The following is an 18360-nucleotide window of genomic DNA, read 5'->3' on the forward strand; positions in this document are numbered from 1 at the left end:
TGCTTTTGCTGCATCCCATAGGTTTTGGGTTGTCATGTTTTCATTGTCATTTGTTTCTAGGTATTTTTTGATTTCCTCTTTGATTTCTTCAGTGATCTCTTTTTTATTTAGTAGTGTAATATTTAGCCTCCTTGTGTTTGTATTTTTTACAATTTTTTTCCTGTAATTGATATCTAGTCTCATAGTGTTGTGGTAGGAAGAGATACTTGATACGATTTCAATTTTCTTAAATTTACCAAGGCTTGACTTGCAACCCAAGATATGATCTATCCTGGAGAATGTTCCATGAGCACTTGAGAAGAAAATGTATACTGTTGTTTTTGGATGGAATGTCCTATAAATATCAGTTAAGTCCATCTTGTCTAATGTGTCATTTAAAGCTCGTGTTTCCTTGTTTAATTTCATTTTGGATGATGTGTCCATTGGTGAAAGTGGAGTGTTAAAGTCCCCTACTATGACTGTGTTACTGCTGATTTCCCCCTTTATGGCTGTTAGCATTTGCCTTATGTATTGAGGTGCTCCTATGTTGGGTGCATAAATATTTACAGTTGTTATATCTTCTTCTTGGATTGATCCCTTGATCATTATGTAGTGTCGTTCTTTGTCTCTTGTAATAGTCTTTATTTTAAAGTCTATTTGTCTGATATGAGAATTGCTATTCCAGCTTTCTTTTGATTTCCATTTGCATGGAATATCTTTTTCCTTCCCCTCACTTTCAGTCTGTGTGTGTCCCTAGGTCTGAACTGGGTCTCTTTTAGACAGCCTATATATGGGTCTTCTTTTTACATCCATTCAGCAAGTCTATGTCTTTTGGTTGGAGCATTTAATCCATTTACATTTAAGGTAATTATCAATATGTATGTTACTATTACCATTTTCTTAATTGTTCTGGCTTTATTTTTGTAGACCTTTTTTCCTTCACTTGTGTTTCCTGCATAGACAAGTTCCTTTAGCATTTGTTGTAAAGCTGGTTTGCTCGTGCTCAATTCTCTTAACTTTTGCTTGTCTGTAAAGCTTTTGATTTCTCCATTGAATCTGAATAAGATCCTTGCTGGGTAGAGTAATCTTGGTTGTAGTTTTTTCCCTTTCATCACTCTAAATATGTCCTGCCACTCCCTTCTGGCTTGCAGAGTTTTTGCTGAAAGATCAGCTGTTAACCTTATGGGGATTCCCTTGTATGTTATTTGTTGCTTTTCCCTTGCTGTTTTTAGTATTGTTTTTTGTATTTAATTTTTGATAGTTTGATTAATATGTCTTGGGTGTTTCTGCTTGGTATCCTGTATGGGATTCTCTGCACTTCCTGGACTTGATTATTTCCTTTCCCATGTTAGGGAAGTTTTCGACTATAATCTCTTCAAATATTTTCTCAGACCCTTTCTTTTTCTCTTCTTATTCTGGGACCCCTATAATTCGAATGTTGGTGCATTTAATGTTTTGCCTGATGTCTCTGAGACTGTCCTCAATTCTTTTCATTCTTTTTTCTTTATTCTGCTCTGTGATAGTTATTTCCACTATTTTATCTTCCAGGTCACTTATCCGTTCTTCTGCCTCAGTTATTCTGCTATTGATTCCTTTTAGAGGATTTTAAATTTCATTTATTGTGCTGTTCATCATTGTTTGTTTGCTCTTTAGTTCTTCTAGGTCCTTGTTAATCATTTCTTATATTTATTCTATTTCCAAGATTTTGGATCATCTTTACTATCATTACTCTGAATTCTTTTTCAGGTAGACTGCGTATTTCCTCTTCATTTGTTTGGTCTGGTGGGTTTTTACCTTCCTCCCTCATCTGCAGCATGTTTCTCTGTCTTCTTATTTTGTTTAATTTACTGTCTTTGGGGTCTCCTTTTTGTAGGCTGCAGGTTTGTAGTTACCATTGTTTTTGGTGTCTTCCCCCAGTGAGTGAGGTTGGTTCAGTGGCTTGTCTAGGCTTCCTCATTGAGGGGACTGGTGCCTGTGTTCTGGTGCGTGGGGCTGGATCTTGTCTTTCTGGTGGGCAGACCCGCGTCCGGTTGTGTTTTGGGGTGTCTTTGAATTTAGTATGATTTTAGGCAGCCTCTCTGCTAATGGGTGGGGTTGTGTTCCTGCTTACTAGTTGTTTGGCATGGGCTGTCCAGCACTGGATATTGCTGGCCTTTGGGTGGAGCTGGGTCTTAGCATTGAGACGGAGATCTCTGGGAGAGCTCTCACCGATTGATATTACGTGGGCCTGGGAGGTCTCTGGTGGTCCAATGTTGAACTTCGCTCTCCCACGTCAGAGGCTCAGGCCTGACACCGGGCCACAGCACTAAGACCCTGTCAGCCACATGGCTGGGTACATGGGGATTCTCTTCCCTTTTGGGAAGTCTGAGGTCTTCTGCCAGGGTTCAGTAGTTGTTCTGTAGGAGTTGTTTCAGTTGTAGATGTATTTTTGATGTATTTGTGGGGAGGAAGTTGATCTCCACATCTTACTCCTCTGCCATCTTGAAGGTCCCCCCTTTACCAATTTTAACTCATAATTTTAATTGGTACCCTGCTACATTCAAATTCTGTAAGAGAATTCTCTTAACAGGGCTAAACCATATTACTTTACACTAATACAATTTTTACTCAAATTCTGAAACATTCTATACTTGTTGAGTACAGTGAAGTCTTACATTACTTAGGAACACGTTGAGAGAAAAAAAGTCATTGTAAAAATATGAATGTTGCTCCAAATAGCCCTTGTGCTTTTAGGAACTAGAGCTTGAGCAAGATTTAAGCCAATCTGTGGGGAACAGATCTACCTGGGGCATAAATTCAAAGCTTTATATAGTCAAGGGAAGACTGAGTCTAACACAGTCTTGCCTTCTTTTTAAAAATTTTTAAATAACCCAATTAGTATGCTTATACACAGAAACAGGAAAATAGAAATCTAGAATATAAAAATCTTCAGTTTGAATTTTTTAAAAATTAGATATAATTATGCTATCCAAATTAAAGAATTATTTCTGTCTTGAAAATAATTAAAACTTTGATAACAACATAAAAAGCATGTTAGAATAAGAAATATCCATGTCCTAAATTTGTTCTAATAATTCCTTATAACTACATAGTGAGTCTCATCTCACAAAAGGCTTTCATTTTTCAAAACATGTGAAAAAAGCAGAAAAGATATAATCTTCATTTAAAGATTCTCAGAAAGTTTAGGAGACTTCCCCAGATCATATAACATTTATAAGTTGAGCAGGTAGGTTTAGAATTTAGATCTTTTGACAACCTGTCCACAAAGTCAAAACATTTCAGTAGGGAAATAACAAACCACATGCACAATAACATTCACTAAATGGATTATAGATACTTGTATGTTATTTCATTTGTCTATACCAGAAAGATTTACTTCATTTTAACATCTTTATTGGAGCATAATTGCTTTACAGTGTTGTGTTAATTTCTGCTTTATAACAAAGTGAATCAGCTATACATATACATGTATCCCCATATCTCTTCCCTCTTGTGTCTCTCTCCCACCCTCCCTATTCCACCCCTCTAGGTGGTCACAAAGCACTGAGCTGATCTCCCTGTGCTATGCGGCTGCTTCCCCCTAGCTATCGGTTTTACATTTGGTAGTGTATATATGTACATGCCACTCTCTCACTTTGCCAAAAGTTAAATGACTAACTTTTGGCATAAAACTAGTGTAGATGAAAAAAACATTCCCATCTTTTAGAGATACTCTCCTTCCAGAAAGGACAGCATAAGTTTTTCAAAACATTAACATATATATCTCAGGCAATTTATTTACCAACTCTTCCTTCTTAGATAGATAGAAAGATAGATAGATATTTTTTGTTCCAGCATAAAGGCCAATGGTACACATACTATATGAATAGGTGGTAGTATAACGTAAGACAGAAAATAGCATTGCTGTGAAAGTTATTCATTTGTTTCAATACTAAAGTAATTACTGTAGCAAAGACTTGCTCATTTATCATTTCCTGTTGTCTTTGCTATTTTTCCAAGTTGTCTTTTTAAACAAATATCCTCATTGTCCTTGTTGCAAAACCAATAACTTTATTTCACTAAGTAAGACAGCAAACCAGTGCAGCCAGGTTTATTCCCCATCCCAAAGAGGATCTGTGCCTGGGAACTGTTAAACAGTAATGCACATTGGTGTCCTGCCCTGAGGGAAAAGGCACAGTCTAGCTCAGCACTAAGTTGCCATTTAAGAGACATCTTCAGACTCCCCTTCATTTTCAACTATGAAGGTTTTCATGAATACCTGAGATCTAAAGCCATATCAAGCATTTTGTTCTGTGAACAACACAACAATTTCAGCCTTAAGAATTGCTGTTGTACACTTAAATAGAATTTAGCCAGTTGGTTTTAAATATATTCCTGTGAATCAAGGTTTACAAAGATTTCTGCTGTGGAAGTGCCAGATAATAAAAAGAAGCTTTAAAATGGTTTCCTCCTCAAAGAATATCATTAAAGATCTTTCAGACAGGCAACGTTTGGTTCAGCAATTTAGTCAAAATGTGTAAGGAGTAGCTAATATGAACACAAAGATGACACAGCTTTGAACAGAAGCAAAGCAGGGACCTGGGTTATTAGACTACTAGTTAGGAATACTGAATAAGATAACAGATCCAGTTATGACTAGGTGACTTTCCTCAGTAACTTATGATAACTAAGAGTATAACCTCCTTTTTAGCTAGATGCATTTTCATCTTTCTGATAAGCCTTTTCAGAAACAGATATTCCCTCTATTTGTAAAACTTTAAAGGACATTTCTATTTATGGGACAACCATCATTTAAAAAAATGAGTGTGTATGTTTCAAACAGTGAAATGAAAAGAAACTTGGACTAAACCAATGATCCTTGGTTTAGGATTGTATCTCCTCTTGGGGCACAGGAGAATTGAGAAATGATTAGACAGCCCAGATCTGGACTTCATAGTGCCACTTAATTTCTAGAACCTATGTGCTATATACTTATCTATAATTTCTAATGCCATAAAGCAGGGTTTCCAAACCTTGACACTATTAGCACTTTAGCTGGATAATTCTTTGTTGTGGGGACCTGTTCTCTGCATTGTAAGATGTTTAATTTAGCAGCATTCCTGGCCTCCACCCACTACATGTAACTAACACCCTGTCTTCCCCAGACAATCAAAAACGTCTCTAGAAATTGTTAAATGTTGCCTCAGTTGAGAAACACTAACATAAGTTAATGTTCAACAACTTTCCCTCAAGTTCATGATTTTTGAACTAAAGCTGTATACTTGATGATAGAATCCTAAATCTAGAAAGACATCATTATAATCTAATCTTATTTTCAAACTTTACTGATGAGAGAACTTAGGTTCTGAGAGGCTAAATACCTATCTAAGTTTCGATGAGGTAGAATAGAGATGACACTAAGTCGAAAGTTTCTGCATTCCTATTTCTGGCTCTTTCCCCTACAAAATGCTCTCTGTAAGTTGTTTACTCTGAAATTAAGAAATAAATATGGCTACCCATATCATTGGATAATAGCCTTGTAGAGAATCCAAAACAATAGTCAACACACATATAAGTTCTAGTTGATTTTGGAAAGAGCCAAGTGATCCTATTCCAGCGGTATTATTTTCCTGATATGATGATGATGACGACGATAATGATGATTATAATGAAGATGACAGTGGTTTTCTTAAAATAACATTACAATTATCTGTGTTTCCTAAGCACATACCAATTCATGGCTAATGTGAACAGCTAAGAAGCATATTAAACTGTAGAAAGGAGTCAGCTTGAATGTTAGAAAATAGTCCTGACGACGTGCTTAGATAAGTGAGAGTTAATGGCTGTCTATCATTGTTGATGGGTGCTCTGCTTACTATTAATTATTCTACATATAGAAGACAACGTGGACACTTTCTTAAAATTACCTTACAGATAAGTTTCCCTGGCCTGCCTGGTGGTTCTGCCTCATGTTTCCATTGCTACATTTCATTAAAAATCAGAAACAAAGGCATATGTGCCAAATCTGGGGAAGGGTGAGTGGCTGGGCTTTGGGGATAGGAGTGAGATTTGCTCAGAGATCATTTCAAACAACCAGAAACCTTCAACTTCCCTAGGGCTCTTTAAATAATGGAAAAATAAATAGGAAAAAACCTCAGTGGTGCAAGAGTTGTAGAATAATTGTGACAGTACGTGAACAGTCAACCCGCAGAAGTGAATTTGGATGTGTACTGCCTGACAAAACACTAATTGCCTGTTGGTTTAAACTCTGTAGACTAATAACATGATCTTTCTGGAATACTTAATTTCTGGAGAACAAATGGAGCTTGTTTATAGGCTTCATTTTCTGAATGATTTTTTAAATTTATTCAAAAAATTTTTTAGTTAAATAGACATTTATTTCCATTATTAAATGAAATGCTCTTGGGAAGAGGTTTTCTGATGTGTGGCTGACACACACAGCTTTGAATCATAGAAAATGTGAAAGATTAAAAGCAATAGATTTTTCTTTTTAATCGGCTTGGAATATATATTACAGGAATATTATATAACACTACCAAACATTGATGATGCATTCACAACTCTCTGTAGAATCTTCCATCTCATTCTGTTTGGGGTAATTAATAAACTTGTTGTGTTTGTGTTTTATGAAATGAAACATTAACAGTGTCACCATAAAGGACATTTATTAACACAAATGCTAAGAATTATTTTAGGACATACCCAAAGATATTAAACTTGCTTTCCAAGATTTACTCATTTTTCTCAGTTATTGGTCAAACCTCTTTGGATTATATGTTAAGGAAGGGCTTTCAAAGGTAACTTTGTGTAAAAACTTTTGCACAATGCAGAAGGACCTATCAATCCAATATGGTTAATATTGATATTCATACCCATATTGTCATTTCTTGGGGGCTATTGGGAGAGATCGCAGAGGAACTCAGAAGTAGGGAGAACAGGATTGCCCTGTGCTTTTCCAGAGCACTAGAATGCCTCAGAGTAATGAACTGGCTTCTGGGAGAGCAGGTCTCAACTTTACTGTATCTAGGAAAATAGGTAGATTGATCAAGAACACTGAGAAATGGAAACTCAACAAAGGAGAGTTACATAGGCCAGTAGTGTTTCTGTAAGCTCTAACCATGGAAGAGGAAGTCCTGGCCAAAGTCATTTATTATCTATATAAATTTGAGGACAGAAGTATCTCTATTGTATAGCCTTTTTCATCAAGGTATCTTAGCTTGATGTCTTAAACGTCCAAAGAATATGTGCTCTATTCATGTTCACTAAGTGACCTAATTATAACTGGGCTTCTCAGAGAATTCGACTCTAAGAAGAGAATGTATTGGGCAGAGAACCAAATCCTCTAGGTAACTCTTTCTCATTGCAAATCCACACACAGACATTGAATTTGGTTAATCTCAGTTCACTGGGGAGCAACAGCTTACTCTTAGTGTGGTAAAAATGTAGATTTCTGAGTCCACAAGTCCAAGAGATTTGTCATGAATTTACTCAATATCCAATTCTTGCCCTGTCTCGTCCCAGTTCTCCATCTCCACCGAATCATCATCTCTATGATGTGCTGCCCTTGTTGGTTCTCTGCCCTTGACTAAACATCTCTGTGCCCCCAACTTCCAACCACTTCCCAAAGCTCACGTGTAACTGTGCTCCATGATTGGCAAATTCCCCTCTATCCTCAGATGCTTCACTGAAATTCTCATCTCTCTTCTTGCATACTGAAGCACTAGCTTTCCCTGAGAATACCAAGTCCCTTCAGCTTTCTCACAAGGTGGCCATATTCTCTACCCTTCTCCTCCACTCCCCCATCTCAGGACTCAGAGGTGAGGATGGGGTTCTGTCCTCTTTGGTCCTCATTACTATTTTCAGGTTACTGGACCACCACTTCCCTCAAGCCTTATCACTGATTTTCATCCACCTTTATGCCTGGAGCTTGTCTCATAAGTTAGATTTCTCTTGATTACATTTGAGTTCAAACTAAAAGTCTGAGCGTTTTCCAAATGAACAACTAGAGGGAATAAGCTATGACCCATGAAACAAGTAGCAGTGTTTAGAAATGCAATTTCTCTGAGAGATTTTAGTTTCACAGATATTTAAAAATATTTTTAGTTATGTTTGTACATAGTCTCAAATTGTCAAGATGTGAGAACTGAATTTTTAATGTGTGCGATAATGTGGGTTCATATATTGGGGGCATGTCAAACTCATTAACAAAAGCAGCAGATCAAAGCACTCTGGATATTTTGGGGTTTTTTGGAAACTGCTTGAATTCTATATGTTAGTTTTATGGAGAACTATGTGTCTTGAAATTATACAGAGCACTTGGACATATCCTACACTTCTTTCAGTTTCACACCTTCTACCCATAATCATACTACTGTTGCTTAGGAACAGAAATAATATGTTTGAAGTAAAAAGGTAAACCATGGTGGAGATTTATGTCACTTTCACCAGTGATATCTAGATGTTTGCCTCTTATGCCAAGAAGACTTGTTTTTCCTTGATGATCAGTTTTTGTTGAAAATATTTGTTCTGACTTTAACGCTTTCCCTAAATGTTTTGCACAAACAGAAATAAATTCTTATATACCACATTCCTGTTATTTTTGCTTGATACCTCTCCATCACTATGGTCACCCATTACACAGGTTTTCTTTTAAATAATCAATGTGTAGGTCCTTCAGACATACACTGTGGGGTATAAATGACTAATTTAAAGCTCAACTGGAAAAGAAATATAAGTGATATCATGATCTTGAGTTCTTTCAAATGTTATGTCCTCATTAAATTCCTATGTGAATCTCATGTTGTAATAATCTGGTGACCCTGTTATTTTAAAATGATCAAAATATACCATACATAACATTATGCTGACTGGAGGAAAACTGAAAAAAAAAAATGGCCGCGTGAAAAATTTGACATACTGAGGTGTCGAAGACACAAGTGGTAGGCGCTCAATAAATATTTCTTTACAGGTGGACTAAAAACTCAGCCAAAGTATCTCGCAAAAAGTTGTTATATGACTTGGGTAGGAAAAAGATAAACCTTTTGTAATTTTATGACCTCATAAATGACAATATATGTATAAAAACTCTGAACATTACATGAACAGACCATATCCCATACAATGTGTTACACTTCCCGTAAAAATAAATTCTTTTCAGTTGTCAGACCCAAAGAAAAAGAACAGCAATAGCTAGCTCACTTGTTGCTTGCTAATGCCTTATGTAACATCTTTTAATTCAAACTTCAACTCTGTAGAAGTAGTCTTATTAGTTTCATTGAACAGATGAAGAAACTGAGGCTCAGAATGGTCAACTGATTGGTTCAAGGTAAAATAATCAGTAATAGCATGACCAGTGTTTCAACTCAGCGCTGTCTGATTTTTAATGGCTTTAACCACTAAACTGGCTGCCACACCTTTATGGAAGAGAAAAGTAGGTAAGTAACACCTCCTGGTGAACAATTTGTTTCAGAAAGGAGCGTTTCAAATAGGAAAAAGTGCACATAAATGATGCAGGATTCACTTATGAACTGGGGCATAAACACAAAGTTTTCCAGAGTGTCTAGCAGGGCCCAAGGCAACTCTTCAGTAGAAAACCTTCATCTGTATTGCAAATACTATTTCTGTGTTTATCTATAACCATGAACATAACATCATATTACAGATGACTGGCTACATGATTTTATGGGGAAAACAATGAAAGCACAGAAGTTCAAGAGAGCAGGAAGAATTGTGAGTTAGAGTTCATAGAAAGCTTTATGAATTTTGCAGCACTCTAAAGTAAATCCCAGAGGGGAAAATACTCGAATTGAGACACTTTCCCCCAGAAATCTTGAGAAAATCTTGACATCTTAATTCACTTCCTGAGCTTAAATATTCTAGGCCAGTCTGGTGGCACTGTAATAGCCTGGGAAAACGTTTTTATTTATTTCACTGTTGATACCAATATTTGTGCTACAAGCTGCTGCCTGCATTTGCTGCTATTTATTTATTTCCTACAGATCAAATTATTGGCGTAGACATAACATGCTTTCCGGTGAAGTGCTCCTTGTGTCCATGAGCAAATGGAAAAAGCTTCCATTTTAAATGCAGATTTTTGCCACAAGACTGAATTAACTCGTATTATAAATATGATATGTGACCACTTGCTATTCGTGTCTGTATATGTATAGTGGAAGAGCAATCGAGGCAAACAGTAAATAAATCAAGCAAGTGCCCTATTTGCATGGGTGGCTGGTCAATATGTCAAAATACTGTGACCAGCTCCAGGTCAGCCACTTAGCTTCTTTGAGCCTCAATTTTATTCCCCCTAGTATTTGTAACCCTGTTTTATTGAATTGACGCTAGAGCAGATAAGGTAATGTGAATGGATCTTTGTAAAACTACAAAGTATCACACACACATTTTCTATTTATGTAGGATTACTTGGTAACAAATCCTGTTCTCTTTGGCTTCTCTTGTGTATATGGATAAATAGGACACAGAAGAGGAGAATTTTAAAACCAAACAATACAGTGCTTATAATATATAGACATAAGTTCAAAGAGAAGAGTAACTCTGGAGCATCTCACAGCAATGGGGTTATCATGGTGAAACATTTTTGACTCTGGAACTCACAAGGGGTTAACCTTTAAGGTGCAGAGTGCATCCCCAAACCTCTAAGAATGTTAGGTAGTGACATTCTCCCCTGATCCCTGACCGTTGACATTTTGCTGGTTTCTGAAATTAGCGATGATGGTTTGAACCTTAGCTCTATCACGTAATCTTTTTCCTTACTCTTCCTGAACCTCCATTTCTCACCTGTCAAACACATATAATATCTGCCTCACATTTCAGTTGTTAAGACTGAAGGAGACAATACATGTGAAAAGCCTTTGTAAATTGCAATGGCTTCTACAGAGAACAAGTTATTATGACAATTTGCTTAGGCTATCTAGATACCCTTTCAAGATGTCAGTTTCCTCTCAGTGTGGAGAAATGGGCTGATGGAATAATAATAGGATGGATGGAATTTGGTTTAGATGTGTATTTCTGGTTACTTTCTTCCATATTTCAGACCTGAGCTTAATATCTAAATTATTCCTTAAACATAAGGAAAAGGTTTCTAAAGAGAACATTTCCTAAAAATTAATCCTGCCTAAATATTATAAAAAATGGTGAATAGCCACACTGTAATGTACACCAAGTAAACACATGGACTCCATGTGTGTCTGTATCTAGACTCAGAGGTAGGGAGACCCTGGCTCCCTCCCAAGAGTGGGAATGACTCAGGGCTTACTTTTCTCATTAACAACTAATAAAAACGGGAAGTTTCTCTTCCCATATTCGGGCTATAATCTAACATATTCTGTATCTTTACTCAAGCTTTCTGACTGTTCTATTATCCAGTTCCCGTTGAACCTGTAGATACACGAGGAAGACAGACTGAGCGTGCTTTCTCTCGCAACCATTTTCCTCAGTATTCTGGGTTATCTTTTTCCAATTTGAAAATATACATAAATGTAACTCATAACTTTAGTCTGCCATAGAACTCTATCATTGAGTTATACATATTTTAATGCTATGCTCTAGAATGTTATCAAAAATTGATTTTAAAAAATCCCCAGCTATATGAAGAGCCTTTTGGCATATTTTGTAAAAATCACTGTTGAAGATCTTATCCATTCTATATTTTCCAGTGATGCCTTATAAAGAGATCTATGCTAAATATTTCCTTTAGAATTTAGTTCTGGAGAAACTTTGTCTTTGGTCTCTGAACTGATTATTTATTTTTATCAGACAATAAAAGACCTAAGTTCCATTTTAGCAGAGATCTCGGTTGATATATCCACCTTTGTAAAGCCCAGGACAGCAGAGTGTGTATGGCAAGGACTCTGAAAATATTTGTTGAATGAATTGATTCAATCATAATTTCTCTTTTTATATTGGTTGCAAGAACGCTTAGGGCTAAATGCAGTAACGATAATAGTCTATGTTGCTAATATGTTTATTTTCCTCAACAGTTCTGCTTTTATGTTTTCAATTTCTCTTTAAAAAATTTTGTTGAATATATTTTAATTATAAGTCTCTGCAAATACTTTTGGAAACTGGTACAGAATGGCATTTAAAAATACATTTTATTTTCTAGATGATAAAACACAGACTAGTTTACATGACTGTTTTGCTTGTTTGGTTTTTTCTTACATCTAATAACTTATAAAATTAAGTATATTTTTATCAGAAAAAAATATAGCCACTTTTGTGAAGCATGACCAGACTTTTAGACAGAAAAGCAACCCAATCAGAAAATACACATACCAGATGAAGAAAAACAAAAGAGTTGCACTTCATTTTTTTTTTCATTATAAGACATGAGGGAATATATGTGTGTGTGTGTGTATATATATATATATATATATATTTTTTTTTTTAAAGAAAATGTTGCAAATTTCAAGAGGTATAAAACATTTTCTATTTAAAAACTTCCAGAAGGAAAGTTTAATATTAGCATTTTGAAACAATGGAAATCCCTGAAAACCTTAGCTTTGTGGTTTTATAAAATTGTGTTCTCTGAACCTTTCTGTGAGTGAAGAGAAAGACCTAAATCTAAGCCCGTCTTAGACTGATGAAGGGAGAATAGCATTAAGTGGCTTGTTTAGCTTATCAGACAGGGATCCTTGTCTGCCTTGAAACAAAGAGATCCAAAGCTCTTGATTCAGGACTCACTAATGCCTTGGGTCTCATTAAAGGAGAGAGGGCAAAATAGAGACCAAAGTCAGACACAATTGGAAAGTAATGCTGGCAGGGATGATTTGGCAAATTCTTTGGTTTCCTAGCGTCCACTTCAGTTATGTGCCTATGAGGTTCATGGAATTCACAGCGCTGCATAAGTTCAGTCAAGCCCTAATCATGTTAGGGGCGTGGCTCTCTTAGTTTGCATTTATTTTTTTGTAAATTAGCCCCTGCTTGTCCTTACTTGGAGTCTCTCTAAAGTGATATAAAAAAATGAGACACAGCATATTTATTTTTAGATTTAAGCTTTCTTTAAAGTATGTTTCCATTTTTGTAATCAGAAATATATGTTCTTGTATTAATAGCTGCAAGGTAGGCTCAAAGGAAAAAAAGGGCGGGGGGGGGGAAGCCAAAAGTTTAACAACTATAGTATTAAGGACATGTTAGGGGAAAAATGAGAGTGCTTTAAGATCTGTACCTCCCTGTGGTGGGAGAGCGCATGAATGTTTGTTCAATGAGGGAAGTGACTGACATTAAATTAGCTGTGAGCACATAGCAAACTTCTAGAAACCATGAAGTTCTAGTTCCTATTTTCCCTCCTTGGGGAGTTTTGAGCATGTGGAACAGAAATTAAGAGGACAATGACATACTGAGTCTCCATTTGGTTCCTTTTACTTTTTTCCAAAGTTTGAGTCCCAAAATTCGGGAAATGCAAATACTACTAGAAGCCTGGAAATGCTGAGGGACCTGACTGTTATTTAAATAATGTCTAAAAAAGGGTATATATTGTATTTTAATAAGATCATCGATGAAGACAGACATATAAATTAAATCCAGGGGAATTTTAAAGTGTGCAATCAATGTTTAATTAGAAATTGCAAGCTTCAATTGACATTATCTTTGTTCCTGTCTTAAATTTGGATTTCAACAAACATGTATTTTTAAACTTTACTTTTATCTCAGAGGTTTTTCTTTGGGATCTACTAGATAAATCTGATGTCAAATTAGAACATCTTGGACAACACTGAGTGTCTAGATAGTTTTCATTTGCACATGTATTTAAAAACACATTCTCACGTTCAATAAAGACCTAAGATAGGAAACAATGTCAATTAAAAGCATCGACACTGAAGATCAGAGATGATCTGTTTGAAACCAAACTCAAATATAAAATATTTTTTGGAATAAGAGTTCAGCTCCCCAAACTCTCTGAAAATGGACAAACCGTTAATATGCAGTATGCATAATATAGAGAGAATAGCAAACTCCATTGTATTTATTGGTGCAATTTTATAAATGCAAATATATTTGCACATTGATGCTAATCAACTTGAAGAGTTCTTTGTTTCAGGGACAGAATTCTCAGGGAGATGTTTGATTCTGCTGTGAGCTCAATGGAGAAGATATTCACAATATGTTACATTTTTGAAGATTTTTTTCAAAATGAATTACTTTGCAAAACAGGTATAAATGTATTTTAAGTGCAGTGTGTTAAGTTACTCCTTGTATAAAAGTGAGATCATTATAAAATTTCCAAATATTTTAGGCTACAGTAAAATTAAATATGTCAGGTAGTGACTTAAAATGCCAATATATAGTTACTATTTTTAGTAAAATATAGAATTTAACTTTTATATCATTTAAAATTTCAAATATATGCTATTAGCTTCAGACCTCAATTTTTCATTATTATCTTTTATCACTTTTAATATTTTCCTGTAGATCAGCATATTCCAAAGTGCATTCTTGGTGACACTAGTAATGAAAAATGTGCCACAAAAAATGTGCTATTCATCGAATAAGTTTGATAAAAGCTATGTGTTATTAGGAATTATTCATAATTATTTTAGGTGTGATAATGACAATTTTATTTAAAAAGGATTAATCTTTTAGAGATGCAAGCTGAAGTATTTATTTCCACATATTTTGAAAGTGGAGAAAGATGGGTGTGGGGATGAGGCTAGGTTAGCCATGGGTTGATGTTACTCAGTTTGAGTGATGAGTACATGGGGGTTCATTTTACTATACAGCCTACATTTGTGTGTATTTTTTATGTATTAGAAATTCTGTACAATAAAACATAAAAAACATTAAATAAATAAAAGGTACACATCTCTTAAAAATTTTACAGTGCATATAAGAGCCATGAAGAGTTTTGGGTAAAAAATTCATTTGTTTATCTGGACTCTTCCCAAACCTACTGACCATGGACTCTTCTTTTCAAGGAACACCTATTAATATCTCTCCTGGACCCTTTGGGAACAGCTATACAATATCTACGTAGAGCTAATGTGTTTTCATGTATCATTGTCCATGATAATTGTAGACTTCTAGCACATGAAAATTTTATTTACATTGTTGAAAATCATTAAGATAAAAATGGAAAATTAAAAAAAAGAATCCTTTTGTTATTTCCAAATTCTGAAATGTTTGAGGTATCTATGAGTAAAACATCTGATTGACTAACTTTAAAAAGTTTCATCAAGATTTATCATGTGTATAAATATAATGGCAGAAATAGTGTTAAAGGAAGTGTAATTTCAGAAAGAGTGAATAGTAATCCATATTTGAAAAGATAAGCATTTTTTGATTGAATATTAGCCATAAATCTAGTTATAAATGTTTAATAGCTAAATGGAAAACTGCTTTTTTTAAAAAAAACTGCTTATCATTATCAACCTCAATAATTTATTTTTATTATATTATATTTTTTATCCTAAATTTCTATGAAATTTAAGAATCTGTTAAAATCTTATTTGAATACCCACAAGTTATTTCTCACTCAGGAAAACTATATTAGGTAAAAATATTCCTCAAAATAATATTCTGTAATTGCTAAATAAGATTTACATGTCTACATTAAATGCTTTATAATTTTGCATGTGTCAGAGTATAATTTTACTCTGTATAATTTTGCATTTTAGTTTCTAAATAAAGAATTTTTTTAAAATAAATTACCTATACCTTTTTAACTTTGCATCAAAATAGACAGCCTGTATTACTATTTATAGATGTCCTTTCTTTCTAAACTTTTTTATTGTTGACTTTTATAAAAATTCAAACAAGAACATTTGCATTAATTATAATATACTGCCAAAAATTGCATTAATTTCCATTGATGCCCATTAATTTGATAAATGTTTTGTCGTTTGTACCGTTTGCACTGTCAAAACAAGTTAATTATATCTTACTGACATTTTTGACAATTGCTTTAACTGTGGCAAAAAAAAAAAGTGTCTTATTTGCTTCGACAAAAATTCAGTCTTGTCTATTGAAAATTTGAACTAAGCAAGAGAAGACTAGCACATGTCAAAAGTCTTGCAAGATCATCTTAGGATCAATGGTAAACAGTGGTTCCCCAGAACTCTTTAATAGCAGTGCTCATATTTTGTAGTAGAAAATATTACGTACCTGTATAATCTGTTCTTGCATAATGCCCATCTTCAGATTTAGTAGCTGTAGTTGTGTTATCTGTGTTAAAAAATTAACAATAAAGATTACCTGTTTCCTAGATATCCTTCTAACAGTATCTTCACTACAATTAAGGAATTTTCAACTATATTTCTAAGCAATCTTTATACGAAGCAGATTTACAAGGTCAATACCTGTTCGAGAGTGAATAATAGAAGGATATAGGCTTTCTAAGGTTTAGGGCAAGGAGAAGGTTCACAGTTATAACTGAGATAAGTTGGGTAAAAGAATAACCAATCAAAAACAAAAAAGATGTTTGTTTCTGAACAAGAAACAAAATAGAACATTCCAGTACATACTGCTTATAAAAACGTACTTGAAATATTTCTGTTGAGTTAATACCTAAAAGTGGTGTGATTTGCTTTTGATTTCAAGGTTGTCTAATAATCTTTAGATTCTTTGCTAAAAATGATTTTCACTTTCTTTTTTCCCTGTGCAAGGAGTATGTCTGCTATCTTCTGAATATTGACCTCTGGGTTGATGGCACTGTGAAGATACAGTCCCATTATATAGAAAAAAATATGGACTGTTGCCAATAGGCCCTCAAACTCCTATAATCACCACAATTGCTGCAGTAAAATTTACTGCCCATTGTAAGTCAGAATTGTCTTTCAAAAATGAAGCTGCTGCCTAATAAGGAGTTATCTCCACTTTTCATTTCTACACAAAGACTAAAGACATTCTTTAAAATTAATTTTGGTGTGAACATTACCTTGACATCGACCCAACGACATGACTTCGATTTTCTCCTGTTTCTGACATGATGCTTCTTTGATTTGACAGGCATTATCATAAGATTTCCCATCAGAAGCACAGAGGGGATTGAAGTTGGTTTGAGAACAGTCAATGTTGCACACACACCTAAAGGAAGAGAGAAATAAAAATGTGTGACATCAGTAGTGTTGTTACCACATTATAAATAAAACACAAAGTGGAAGAATTGCTAGGTTGGCAAAATGCAAGTTGGCAAAATTGAATTTTATCCTTCCAGGGGAAGTTCCTTCACTCTTCTACCTGAGGTGAAAAGAAACAGAACAAATCAAAAATAATTCAAAAGACTGAGCAATGGATAAAAAATAAAAAGGGAAAACTCAGAAAATAATCATCAGTTAATCTCTGCCACTGGAACTTTTAAAACATGTACAGAAACTTCCGTGCTGATGCCTGCAGAATTTGAATAAGCTGAAGTAGCCATGAAACTCTGCTTTACAATTTCCTTAAATGAAATCTTGCTGTGTTACTTCTTTTCTCAGGATATTTGAATGGTGAAAGCTTGAGGAAATGATTCAGAGAACATTTAAGAGAAAGTACACACGGAGATTATTTGGAATACAATCAGGAGTTAAATTTCTTCAGCATATAGGAGGATACACATAAGATGTGCTAAACAGGAATCTTCAGTGGTCCTTAACGTTTTGAGGAGATAACCAAACCCTTTGAGAATCAAGTAAAAGGTATGGATCTCTCCTCAGAAATACCTATATTCATATAAACAACTCTGCATAATATTTTAGGGGTTTCATGGGCCCCTTGAAGTCTATCCCATGGAGCCCTTTCCCAGATACATACTCTCTTTCTATTTTCAGTTTTAAATGATTATTAGTTGATTATCGCTCATGATTTTAATATTTTTACTAATAGAAATAAAAATTTGGTGAATTAATGAAAATTAGGTCACCTGAATTAAGAGAATTAGACATTTAAAGCAAGCTTCTTATGATTTTTCCTATGTCCTTATAATTCTCTGTATTTTACAATCTACTTTGTCACTCAGAATATCGTGTTTATGTGTGCAAATATGTTAGTGCCTTAGAATATAAACCCATTTAAAATTTTTATTAATATTTCTATTTTCTAAATAGATGATATGCTTCTTGAAGTGATGAATCACACATTTTAGTTTTGTATATCTACTTGGAGCTGAGCATAGGATATAGTGATAACAAAAACAAGCTGCTGACTACATGCTGGGTTCTAAACATGCATTGCTTTCTTTAATCTTCAAAACAGCCATTTTTCAGTCCAGTGATATTACATAATGTCAGAGAGCTAGTAAATTGTGGAACAAGGACCCCCCACAGATGTGTTCAAGTAAAATACAACCCCTTTCCTCTTACTGCAGGCTGTGTATGTTTCCCGGAAAAATGTAAACACAGCTATTTATAAGCAGGCTTCTGGGCCTCCGTAAGTCTAGGGGAAAAG

General features: G+C 34.7%; 1 protein-coding gene across 1 annotated transcript in view; it reads right to left on the reverse strand.

The window, feature by feature from the left end:
- Positions 1–18360, reverse strand: part of TMEFF2 (transmembrane protein with EGF like and two follistatin like domains 2) — a gene marked incomplete at its 5' end in the record, with an annotated part of 247076 nt that overhangs the window by 35222 nt on the left and 193494 nt on the right. Inside the window, 2 exons of the mRNA XM_079924864.1 lie at positions 16099–16158; positions 16871–17019. Coding sequence (XP_079780990.1) covers positions 16099–16158; positions 16871–17019 — 209 coding nt within the window. The remainder of the gene's footprint in view (positions 1–16098; positions 16159–16870; positions 17020–18360) is intronic.

The sequence above is a fragment of the Stenella coeruleoalba genome (genome assembly GCF_951394435.1).
Source record: "Stenella coeruleoalba genome assembly, chromosome: 6".
Lineage (NCBI taxonomy): Eukaryota > Metazoa > Chordata > Mammalia > Artiodactyla > Delphinidae > Stenella > Stenella coeruleoalba.